General features: G+C 38.3%; 1 protein-coding gene across 1 annotated transcript in view; it reads right to left on the bottom strand.

Moving 5' to 3' along the window:
• The window catches only part of Lrp2 (LDL receptor related protein 2), a 193,303-nt gene that overhangs the window by 54,698 nt on the left and 125,339 nt on the right, over nucleotides 1-13,266 (bottom strand). Inside the window, exons 39-45 of the mRNA XM_042694053.1 lie at nucleotides 12,120-13,040; nucleotides 11,813-11,978; nucleotides 11,308-11,466; nucleotides 8,872-9,161; nucleotides 7,529-7,732; nucleotides 5,897-6,139; nucleotides 1,419-1,544 (exon numbers count right to left, since the gene is read on the bottom strand). Coding sequence (XP_042549987.1) covers nucleotides 1,419-1,544; nucleotides 5,897-6,139; nucleotides 7,529-7,732; nucleotides 8,872-9,161; nucleotides 11,308-11,466; nucleotides 11,813-11,978; nucleotides 12,120-13,040 — 2,109 coding nt within the window. The remainder of the gene's footprint in view (nucleotides 1-1,418; nucleotides 1,545-5,896; nucleotides 6,140-7,528; nucleotides 7,733-8,871; nucleotides 9,162-11,307; nucleotides 11,467-11,812; nucleotides 11,979-12,119; nucleotides 13,041-13,266) is intronic.

Genomic DNA, 13,266 nt, shown 5'->3' with positions numbered 1-13,266 from the left:
ATCTTTAGACTGGAAAACAGCTGCCACAAAAGGAAGTCTGGGGGCCTGAGAAAAAGACTTTTATATAAACTTTCCACAGGAAGGGAAGATTATTACCAACATAGAGCAGTACTGCCCCAATCTCCCAAATTTTTTGTTACAGATATTAAAAATAAATGTTCTATTTCATAGAAATACTGAAGAGGGTCTGGTATAAGTGCATATGACAATAGTTTCAGCTCCTTAAGAGGCTGGAACAGACTGATCACATGAGCACGAGTTCAGGGCATCCTGGACAACACAGCAAGATCACGAACCTCAAGTTAAGTCAATCCATGTCATCAACCAATAAATAATGAAACAAATAAATAAATAGCAATAAATACTTTTTCTGCTACATATATATATAAAACAAATTCTATTGAGATAAAAAACAATAATATAACTGTACTGAGCTTGCCCCCTATACATATATTAACCATGACTCTGAGAGTTAACAGTTCTCTATTCATCCTTGCAATGCTAAATTTTAATCTGAGTAAATGGGAGACCCTATCAGCCTTTGAATATAGACTTACTCCTCAAGTAGATTTAGTTAGCTCTGGTCAGACATATTTTCTAGTATGTGGATACAAATCAAATCATATAATTCTCCTGATCTACTGGCTCCCTTATTCTGGCCCATGATTCTGATGGCTTGTTGAATGGATAAGGGGTGGGAATTATTGGGAAAGCAGAAGTCCCTCAAAATTCAGCAATAACTCCAATCTGCTCAGTCTCAGCTGAGTGCTGCAGCCTGAGTTCTATTTCCTAGTTATGCTGTTACCATAACTGATTCCTGTTCTTGGACTACAGCCTAGTCTGGTGACAAATTATGTTATGATGCTCTGTGGTTTCCTTGGGAGAGTACTAGCGACAATTGTTAACAACTGCCCAGGTAACAAAGGAAAGGAAAGTACTAAATTTTTAAAGCACATGTCTATTTATACTTACAATCTCAAAGTTATCAAACTTGAGAAAGACCTTTTAACTTGAGCTATAAGTATAGGAAATTGTTTCAATGAACCAATCTGCTAAATATAAAATAAAAGTTTCTGAGATTCAAATATTAAGGGATACTAAAATACCTGTACTAATGGCCATTACCATCTTACTCAGAGTAAATAGAAAGAACTAAATGGCAAATTCTGCCTGAAGGACTTGAACACAAAAGACCTTCAACACTCAGGGAAAAAATATCTCTCCAATGACAGTGGATTTGCAGATTTGGGGTCTGGGGTTTTCTCCCACCCTTCCATCACAACCTAAAGCACTTACAACCCACTTACAAACTCAGCTTTAGATGACAAAATTAGCACATCTGGGCTATAAATGTTGATGCATGTTCAAGATAAGTGTCTCTGGAGTCACAGAAAGAGAGGCAGTTTTATCTTACTTACTGCAAAAAGTGGGGTTTTCATCACTCATATCTCCACAGTCATTGTCTCCATCACACAAGTAAGTTCGAGGAATACAAATATTTGTAGTTTGACATTTTGTATATCCAGACTGGCAAGTCCGATCAGCTTGAAAAAGAAAACCAGAGAAACATTTGGAACAGATCCACTATAACCACCCACCCGTATCATTATAACATCCATGTCCTGCAGATCTACTGCAGAACTCAAACCATTGCTTAGAAGGCATGTTCAGAGATATCAGAGAAGTGCAACCTGTGATATTTATGTTACCTGTAGTCTCTCTAGTAAGGAGATAGTTCCAATTGATCCCAGGGTGGGGGAGAGATGAGGAATTGCAATTTCTTTACACTTTCCTTTATGTAATAGTATCAACAAAAGGCCCAACTCTCAGTTAGAGAAGCTATGGTATATCCACACAATAGAGCAATATATAAGTATAAAAGGAAGAAAGGCAATTTTTGTATGTGCTCAAGGAATAACAGTCTCCAAGATATATTGGCAATAGAATAAAACTAAAACTCAAAATAGTAGGCTATCTGTAAGACAAAGGATATTAAGGTTGAGTGCCTCCTGTTCTAAATGCTTAGTACCTGAAGTGTTAATAGCATTTTTGAATACTTATGCATATGTAATGAGTTGTCTTAGGAGTGTGACCCAAGTGTAAATACTAATGTTGTTGTTTTTCATGTACATTTAATACACACAGCCTAAAGGTAGTTTCATGCAATGTTTTTCATCATTCTGACATGAAATGATGTAGAATTTCCTACTTCATGTCAGCACTCAGAAAAGTTTCAGATTTTGGATTTCCAAATTTTGGATTAATGGTGCTCAATGTGTGTGTGTGTGTGTGTGTGTGTGTGTGTGTGTGTGTGTGTGTGTGTGTGTGTTTGTGTGTGTGTGTGTGTGTGACAGAGAGAGAGAGAGAGAGAGAGAGAGAGAAGGGGGGAGAAAGAGGGTAAATGTATCCTATCATATAGCATTAACTTTGAACATTATTTTGTACATTAATTTTGTATAAATAAAACAACAAAATAACGATGGTAAAAAGAAAAACTAACTCTTAAAATTTGGCAAGACTAATAACTGAGTAACTGTAAGCTGAGTTGATATCATAACCCTACAGATAAAAAAAAATTCAGATGTTTTAAGACAACACTTTGCTTGTATATTACTAATGGGATGTAATATAAGAACAAGAAGTATCTTTTATTCAATATATTCATCATCAGTAGTCCCGTTTGTGTGGTTGTGATAATTTAGAAAGTGTGTTATATGTATTTTGGAAATTGTTATAGACTAAAGCAAATAAGCAATGTAAGTTAATGTTATTAGGAACTGAAAACACAAGAAATGGCATAAGTATAAAATCTATGAAGTAAACACCCACAATCTTAATTTAAATGATAAATGTCAATATAAATATTTTTCCTTAAACACTGTATTTCCTAATTTGTCTACTGAATAGGCCCAGGAATCAATGAAATCACACAGAAATGGGCATTCGGAAGTGGAGCTATGGATCAAGTGGTAGAACGCTTGCCTTGAGCTGAAGAGCTGAGAGACAGTACTCAGGCCCAGAGTTCAAGACCCCTGACCGACCAAAACAAACAAACCAAAAAACTGTTCTAAAAAAATAAAAAAATGGGCATTCAACATTATGAGAATTTCTAAATACCAAATAAGGGATGCTATCTCCTAGGATAAGGGACCAATTCTAACTTTAGGACTAGAAATGTATAAGGCACATCAAAGCCATAGAATGCTGAGCACAATCATGTCAAAGAACAAAGGATTCAACTTAGTGGCCTAAGATAGGATGACTGGACACCAAAAAGAATAAATGGTGGTATTGCACTAAAGCAAATCAAATACATCCATGAGCTCAATAATTCTACACAAAACTAGTTTTTTCCTACAAACTCATTACTCTGAAAATTTACAAATTAAAGAATTATATGTTTATCCTATACTTGTAGTTACTACAAGCTAGCTGATTAATAAGAGAAATTTCTCCTTTGTAAAACTTCAGGTAACAGACATGGAAGAAATAATACAGTTGTACAATGGACATTTGATATCCTATTGGATTTACAGAATCACCCACAAATGCTAAAAACCACTGAATAAAAAACTGATGAGAACTCAAGAGAGGAATCACGTTTACACAGAAATCTACACAGGTGTGTCTATTCACAGCCTATAGGTCTATAGTTCATAGGAAATAAGAGAATGGGATCGATTAGACAGATCAATTACAAATCCAAAATGTTGGTATTTCACAAGAAAAATCACCTCATAAAATTTTCTAAGAAATTAAGCAGGGTGCCAGTGGCTCACACCTGTAATCCTAGCTACTCAGGAAGCTGGGTTCTGAGGATCGCAGTGTAAAGCCAGCCCAGGGCAGGAACATCCACGAGACATTTATCTCCAGTTAACCACCAGAAAACCAGAAGTGTCACTGTGGTTCAAGTGGTAGAGTGCGGTCAGTGGTAAAGTGCTCACCTTGAGCTGAACAGCTCAAGGACAGTGCCCAGGCCCAGAGTTCAAACCCCACAACCGACCAAAAAAAAAAAAAAATCCACAAATTGGTAGCATAAAAAAATAGGAACTTGCCAGGTGTCAAGCCTGTAATCTTAAACTACTCAGGAGGGGAGTTATGAGGATTGAGGTTCAATCCAGCTGGGCCACTGAAGTCCATGAGATTCTATGACCAATTAACCACCAAAAAGACAGCATGGAACTATGCTAGCCTTGAGTGAAAAAGCTCAGGGACAATGTTTAAGCTCTGAGTTCAGACACTAGGACTAGCACACACACACACACACACACACACACGCACACACACACGCACACGCACACGCACACGCACACGCACCTGCACGCATGCACGTGCACACAGTGGGAATGGTTATGGCATAAAAAGATTAAACTCTTGAATCATAAATGTTCAATTTTTTAAACTCAATCAAAATCATGTCTGAATCTTAATTTAACAGATTAACAGAAAATGACAAAATTCAAAGATGGACTGGGCACCCTAGGACTTTATTGTTGGGTTTTTGCTTTATAATAGATATGATTGATATTTTGAAATGACTGTGAAATTCAAGTCTAGGAATTGCTTTAAAACACTAGCAAAAGTGGGCTGGGAAAGTAGCTCAGTGGTAGAGTGCTTGCCTTGCATGCATGAGGCCCTGGGTTCGATTTCTCAGCACCACATACACAGAAAAAGCCAGAAGTGGTGCTGTAGCTCAAGTGGTAGAGTGTTAGTCTTGAGCTGAAGAGCTAAGGGACAGTGCCCAGGCCCAGAGTTCAGGCCTCATGACCCGCAAAAAAAAAACCCTAGCAAGAAATCTGAGATATGTGAAACAAGGTTGATTGATAATTGTTGATGTTGTTGTGATAAGTACATTGCTATTCTAATTTAGTATATGTTTGAAATTTTCTACAACTTTTTAAGAAAATACAGACCCAGATGGGAGTATAGCTTAGTGGCAGAGTGTCTGCCTGAAGTGTGTTCAATCTCCAGCACCAAGGGGTAGGGAGTAACTGAGCCAAGTAAATATTGTGTGTGATTCTATGCAGCAAAGCAAGTAAATACATCTAAATTGAGAACAGCAAACATGAACCTATATTCTGCTCTTTTTGTTCTCTAAGATGCTAAGGTACAAGTCCCAGAAAGCTTAGGAAAATCAGTTTACTAAAATTCTTAACTAGAAAAACTGAAGAAAAATATTGCAGTCAACAGAAACTATATAGGTTTTTGCACAGAACGCATTAACCACAGTGCATTATTTAGTAATTTTTGTCTGTAACTAAAGGTGAAGCTTGTGGGGGGTGGGGGGTGCGTGTGTGTGTGTATGTGTGTGTGTGTATGTGTGTGTGTGTGTGTATGTGTATGCACATGTGTGCCTGTCTAGGGATTTGAACTCAGGACCTAGCTGCTGTCCCTGAGCTTTTTTGCTAAAGGCTAGCATTTTATTACTTGAGCTATAGGTTCCACTTCCAGCTTTTTTGGTATTTAGTTGGAGTTAAGAGTTTCATGAACATTTCCTGCCCAGGCTGGCTTCAAACCATGATTCTCAGATCTCAACCTCCTGAATATCTGTGATTACAGGCATGAGCCACCAGTGTCCAGCTAAAGGTAACTCATTCTTAAAAAAAAAAAACAAAAAAATTTATAAAGTGAAATTTCTAATCTAGCAGGTAGTCAAGCAGGAGCAAAGTATTTCAGTCAAAATGCTCAGTAATTCCACAGATCCATCCATTTAAATGTGTAATTCAAATATTAAGTATAGTTGTTTTGAAAAATCACTGACCAGATTACATCAAATGACTTTATTCATGTTTTAGATGAATACTTAGGGTGGTTTTTTTAATTCCATTAGAATTCCATTCTGATGGTCTTAAGACTTCATGTACAAAAGAACAGTATGTACTTAGAATACACTTACGGCAATTTTTCTCATCTGAAGTGTCGTTGTCAAAGCAGTTGTTCATCCCATTGCAGACCAGTTGTAGAGATATGCACCGCCCATTGCTGCAAGTAAATTCAGTGGTGCTGTTGCAGGTGCGAAACAGGCACCCAGCCTCATCACTGTTGTCACCGCAGTCATTATAGTAATCACAGCGATAATTGTAGGGAACACATCGCCCATTGCCACAGGTGAAGGCTGTTGGCCGGCAGGTGTGGAAGGCTAAGAGAAGACAAAACAGGTTGAAGTGAAACCCCTGATCCAAGCAGCATCCTTATTTCTACAATTGTATACTGTGAGTTCACCTTCCTAGACAAAAATAGCTGCAAATCAGACTGTACTGCAAATCAAGATGACATCTTAAGCAAAAATATGCTTTAGGTCTCTTCTAAACAAAGACATGTTTGAAGCAGAAAGCAAAGTCACTCTATTTCTCTATAATCTCAATTTAAAAGTATCTCATTTTGAAAAGCATAAAAATACAGTTTCCTTAGGGAAAACAAAAATTTCTAGTCTTACCCAGGTGCTGGTGGCTTATACTTATAATCTTAGCTACTCAAGATGATGAGATCTGCGGACCAAAGTTCAAAGCCAGCCCGGACAGGAAAGTCCATGAGATTATTATCTCTAATTAACCACCAAATATCTGGAAAGGAGCTGTGCCTCAAATAGTGGAGTGGCATCTCTGAGCACAAAGAGCTAAAGGACAGTGCTCAGGCTCTGAGTTCAAGCCCCAGAACTGGGGGGCAGGGAGGTTGGGAGTGGACACCAAGGGAAAAAAAAAAAAAAACCTCCTAGTCTTTAGTCTTAATATTAAGATACTCAAACTCAAAAATCCCAAAATATTTACTTGGTCTCATTCTCATGAAAACTAAAGATTGACAGTGACTTCAATACAATGATTATGTTGGTAACCTATCTGCTATGAAGATTAATAAAATGACAGCAGTAATCCAGTAGTGCCCTTGTTCTCAAGCTAGTAAGTCCTGCTTAGCATGTACCATATCCTTTCCTAAGTGTTTTTAAGATATTCTCTCACTCCCTACAAGAACCCTAATAACCACTAATTTAGCTGTCTGTTAAATTTCCCTGAGCTATAGATTGTGAATGGCATTTTCAGGATTTAAATCCAAAACCTTTACTTGTGACCCACTCCAGAGATGATTAAACAAATGTGGTCTGGCTTTCAGAGTGAATGTAATTCAACTCTAATAGAATTCTTGTACACAAACCTCAAACCCACTCTTTCTGCATCAAAAACACTTGGAATAAAGATACACTTCGCTCCTGACAAAAGTACTATATCTAGACAGGTGCCAGTGGCTCACACCTTTAACTTAGCTAAGGCTAAGATCTGAGGATCACAGTTTGAAGCCAGTTGGAGCATAAATGTCTGTGAGACTCTTATCTCTAATTTACTACCAAAAAACAGAAGTGGAGCTGTGAATCAAGTGGGAAAGCACCATCCTTAAGCAAAAAGAAGCTCAGGGACAGCTCCTAGGCTCTGACTGGCATCCTGGCACACTCTGACTAGACTGGCTGGTGTGTGCGAGAGCACACACACACACACACACACACACACACACACACACAGCACTGAATCCAACCCACCACAGACACTTTCCAGCTCATCACTGCCATCTCCACAGTCATTGTCATTGTCACATTTCCACTGCTCTCTGATGCAGTGCCCATTGAGGCAGGTGAACTGTGATGCATCACATCGAGAGCCTTTGTCCATGATACAGTGTTTGTTGTTATTAGCTAAATACCAGTCACCTACATGTGGACACTGGCACTCAGCTCCATTGGGACCTGGGACAAGAAAATAAACCAAAGATTTAGTGTAGCAACCATTCATTGAGTTCATGGTAGAATAGCATTCCAACAGTTTCATGTGAAATGCTCCTCACAACAAATATGGAAACACTGTCCATCAACCTTTTCACTATGTCTGAGTCTTTCTTCCATCAAGAACAGCTACCAGTGTCTAAATAAATGTGCTGACATACTCTAATCATCAAACAACCACTCCTATCTGAAATAGCAATGATTGTTCTCAGCAGAATTTGCAAAGAGTGACAAAAGACACATATTCCTATGAGTTTGTTCTGTGTAAAACACATCATGAGGTTGGATGCTGGTGGCTCATGCCTGTAATCCTAGCTACTCAGGAGGTGGAGATTTGAGGATATTGGCTTGAATCCAGCCTGAACAGGAAAGTCCAGGAGACTGAATCAGCAAAATGCCAGACTGGAGTTGTGATTCAAGTGGTAGATTTCCAGCAGTGAGCAAAAAACACAAGCCAGAACACAAAGCCCTGAAGTCAAGCCCCAGAAACAATGGGGAAAAATATGAAACATAATTATCTCATCCAAACAGTTACAGAAAATACTTTAAATTATAAATAATACCTCTTCAGCAGAAAAAAATCAAATGCTTTTCTTAGGAAATAAGCACATTAGGGTAAACTCTATTCAAGTCATGGAGTGAGGCAGCCTAGCTCTCATTTTATTTTCTCATTTCATCAATGCCTTAATAAAAGAGCTCTATTGAGCCAGGCACCTGTGGCTCTTACCTAAAAGCCTAGTTACTAAGGAGGCTGAGATCTAAGAATCATGGATCAGAGCCATAATCATGCTTTTAGTGTCAGGCAGAAAAAAACTAGACACTCTTATCTCAAATAAACAAGAAAATAAAAGCCTGAAGAGGAAGTGTGGTTCAAGTGGTAGAGGGTCAGCGACAAGCAGAAAAGTCAAATAAGAACACAAAAAAAGGTTTCATGTAGAACAGAAAAAGAAATCTGCTAACAACTAACTTCTCTGAAATCAAGGACAACCATATGTTTTTCTCTTCTTGTTAGAGATGACTATTCCCATAGACACCCTTATTAGATGTTATAACTACTACTACTATTATTATACATGTTTTCATTTTCATGGGCAATGCCTTACCTGGTGCACAGATGTGACTGCAGCCCCCATTGAACTGATCACAAGGATTGCTACAATGCTGTTGCTCATCTTTCCTAACTACGCAAATATCCCTAGGCTGGAAAAACAAATTCGTGGTCATTGGAATCAGATCTGACCCATCATATTTGTTAGCTCGGTAAATTTTTTGTGAGAAATAGTCAGTCCAGTAAATGTACTGGCCATAGAGAGTCAGACGGAAAGGATGAAAGGAGGCACCAACAATGACTTCACGGCCCGTGCCTGTGAGAGTGCTGCGCTCTATCTTCTGCCTGAAATGAAGTAAAATAGAAAGCATTACTGAAATCCAGAAAGAAGAATGATGGTTAGGCCCAAGCGTTCTCTTACACTCGGCCCTGAACTGGTTTTTTACATGAGGCATATGGCAGCTAGAAATGTTTCTCTTGGTAATGGAAGTTTATTTGCATATCACTCAATTGCCTAGATCTATCACTATTATCTAATTAATATACACTGCAATAAATATAATATAGCCTACAAGAAATACTACCAAAGGAACTAGGCTGATAGTACAAACAAGACAACATTATGAAAGGATGGAACACACAACTGACTCTCCACAAAGTGTCCATTATCTGTCCCTCCACAACCTGAATGATTTTTCTCAATCTGACATATATTACAATGAGGTATTTACTAGAATGAGCCAAAATCAGATACAAAACATCATTGCTGTGTTTCAAATAAGATAAGAAATCCAGAGAGAAAGATCTAGACATTAGGTGTTTGTCATCACAAGCCAACATCATGAGGAAATCAACAGTTAAGCTTCCTGACATGTAGACACCAACTACAATGAACAAAATCATTTTCCCTTCAATTATAAAATAGCTAAATGGAATGAGAGATGACTGGAAATTATGTGTAAACATAACATGAAATTTAGGGTTGACCCAGATGCCCCTCAGTAGATGAAGGGATCAAGAAAATGCGGTATATATACACAATGAAAATCTATGCCTCCATCAGAAAGAAGACATTGCCCCATTTGTTAGGAAATGGAAAGACTTGGAAAAAATTGTATTAAGTGATATAAGCCAGGCCCAAAGAAACATAGGTCCCATGGTTGCCCTTATTTGCAATAACTAGTATATGTCTGAGACAAGCAGAAATGGTCAGATAAGTTGATGTTAAGTGAAATGAACCCCAAGATAAGGAAAAAATTTTTTTCTTTCTAACTATTGTTTCTAACATATTTATAAGATATTTCTTTGTTCCTTTGTATGTCCCTCCTCCACAGTATAACCCATTTTCACTGTATTTGATGTTGGTATAATTTGTTGAGGGGGAGGGAAAAAAGCAAATTGTTTAAATAGGGATACAAGTGGACCCATTGTAACAATGAGATGTACAAGATGTTATGTAGAAAATGAACTTTACAACTATGGCGGGGTGGGGGAAGGGTAGGTAGGGAGGTGGAGGGGGTGATGATATAGGGAAACAAAGGAGGAGGCAACAATGCTTGATAAAAAATGTACTCATTATCTTGTCCATGTAATTGTAACCCCTCTGTACGGTATTTTCCCAATAAAAAATTAAAAATTAAAAAAAATTTAAAAAATTTAGGGATGGGCTGGGAAGGTGGCTCAGTGGTAGAGCACTTGCCTTACATGCCTGAGGCCCTGGGTTCAATTCCTCAGCACCACATAAGCAAAAAGAAAAAAAAAGCCCGAAGTAGTGCTGTGGCTCAAGTGGTAGAGCGCTCGCCTTGAGCTGAAGAGCTGAAGGACAGCGCCCCGGCCCAGAGTTCAGGCCCCATGACCAGACCCAAAAAAAAAAAAAAAATTTAGGGTTAACAAAAAATTACAATGAAAATATTATGAAATTTGCTGAGAAGCATGGCAGATAAAAAGGATCTATTTAAGAGATGGCATTGATCAAGATGCATTGCGCTCATAAATTGATATATTGATTTTTGTAAAAGAAAGGGGATCTATTTGAGTTGCAGCATTCTTCATACATAAATTGTCATTCATATGAAAAAATGCTCCAAAAGTTAGACTAAAAAAAAAACTAATGTTTTAAAAGAAACAATAATAAAATCCAGAAAGAAAATTATTATCATTTAAAAGCCATTCATATTTTATAATAGTTACCTAAGGCCTATTGATTATAAAGTGAATAACTACGTTTGCAATTATAGTTGAAATTACAGATACATTTAGTGATGCAGCTTCAGATGTCTTTTAGTTCATAATTACTCAATCTCATGATACAGATAAATTTTCACAAATACATTCACCAAGCTAGAATAGAGACTAGTTCCTAAAACAATGATTCTATGTTTAGGCAATATCTTTCTGGCATGTTATATTTTTCTCATCTTAAGGAATCTTCCTACTTTGGAAACAGAGGGAATATCTCTTCAAAACACACAAAAGTCAGCAAAATACATACAGACTAGCATCTGCCCAGTAGAGAAGGTCTGTCTCAAAATCCAGAATGAGCCCATTGGGCCAAACCAGGCTGGTGTTCACAATGGGAACCCGGAAGTTTCCTGCAAGTGTAGCTCTCTCAATTTTGGCAACGATACCCCAGGAAGTCCAGTACATGTACCTAGACATCCAAAAGAAAGCATAATGAATTTACCACAAGGAAACTGATACTCATTTCCACCTTTTTCCTTTAAAAAGTATCAATACTCTTCATATTCAAATTGACATTAATAGACACACATACAACTTGCTCAAAGGGGACTTACTAAGATGCAGCATCAATTGCTTAGAATACAAGCACCCTCCCTTCTAAAGGGTGTTATGTACTGACTTCTCCTTCCTAGGTAAACATCACTTTCACCTTTGTAAATGTAGCCATAGTGTTATAAGCCTATAAAATATTTCCTGGCCTCACTTCCTCCTAAAATGAACAGACAGAAATACAAGAAAAGAAGACCACAGCATACCCTCGGCAAGGATCTAACACAATGTCCCTTGGCCTTGTAGAATGAGCTACCACAGTGTGCTGAGATCCATCTTCGGCCATGGAATTAATGGTCTGGTTGAGGAAGTCACTGTAATAAATTCTCCTATTGATCCAGTCGAAGGCAATACAATCAGCAGTCCCTACATCTGGACACACACCGGCAGACATACACAAAAACACCACAAAGATGTTAGAATCCCAATATGCATTACAAACACATAGTCATGTGTGTGTCTTGACCCTTGTGTAACTACTTCCAAAGTAAACTCCACCTGGAGTGCACTTACCGGAAACAATGTCAGTTGGAGAATGGATGCCAGAATACAAGCTGATGTAGGAAACCTGGCCAAGTCCAAGGCCTGTATTTTGTGTGAAGTAGACTCTATTGTTTATGCTGTCATAGTCCAGAGCCACCACAGCTCTTCCCACATCTATGGCTTGGAAAGGTGGGCTATGGTCTTCAGGATCAAAGTGTAAGCTTCTCAAGGAATTGCCCAAAGCAAAGATAAGGAAATTTTCTGTTGAAATGGTACAGTTCTTGCCATTACTTTCTAAGGTCCCAAAAGCACAGCCACATTTTGGGGTGGGTAATTCAGGTAAAGCAAAGCAGAAATGGGAGCATCCACCATTATTTTCCAAGCAAGGATTGTGGTTGATCTCCTCTTGTGTCCGGGGCTGGGCACGCTCGTCAAAGACAGTCACATCTCTGAGCCAGGAGATATTGTCTCTTAACACTGTGGGGGGGTCTGTGTTCCCCGGTTCCTTGCTAGCTTGGAAGACTTTTTTCAGATTGCGATCTACCCATATGATAGAATCTCCAAAAACGGTGATACCATAAGGAGTTGGGTAACGACTTCCATAACGAATCACTTCAGATTCTCCTCCGCTAAGATGGATCCTGGCAATTAAATCTAAAGAATCATCAACCCAATAAATATAGCCATTGCTATGGTCCATCGCCAAACCTCGTGGTGTAACGATGCCTTCGGACACTAGTACTGTTCGATTGGTACAGTCAAGAAAAGCACGTTCAATCTTTGGTTTCTGCCCATAATCAGCCCAGAAGAGGTATCTGTTCTTAGGGTCTACAACAATATGCCGAGGCATGTCCACTGTGGCTTTAAGGAGAATGCGGCGGTAGGTGGTATTTATCCGTAGAACTTCAATCATGGTTTCATATCCAAAGGCATTGGTGAAATAAAGATTTCCTGTAAATAATAATCATCATCATCAGCGAGGATAGTGAAGAATGGAAAATGAAGAGGAGAAAAGAAGGGAATTCCATATCAAAATCAGTTTGGGTCAATATATGTTATTTTTCTAAGAAAATAAGTATCTCCGTGTAAGCTTTAAAACATACATAGGTATACATTCTCTGGAACTAAAGGGAGTGCTTCTTTCAATTTAGAAAAAAAAATGGATCCATTTTCAGGT

The sequence above is a fragment of the Dipodomys spectabilis genome, unplaced genomic scaffold (genome assembly GCF_019054845.1).
Source record: "Dipodomys spectabilis isolate Male_0828 unplaced genomic scaffold, ASM1905484v1 ptg000174l, whole genome shotgun sequence".
In the NCBI taxonomy this organism is placed as follows: Eukaryota; Metazoa; Chordata; class Mammalia; order Rodentia; family Heteromyidae; genus Dipodomys; species Dipodomys spectabilis.
The sequence above is the reverse complement of the archived record's forward strand: the minus strand, read 5'-3'. Positions and strand labels throughout refer to the sequence as shown.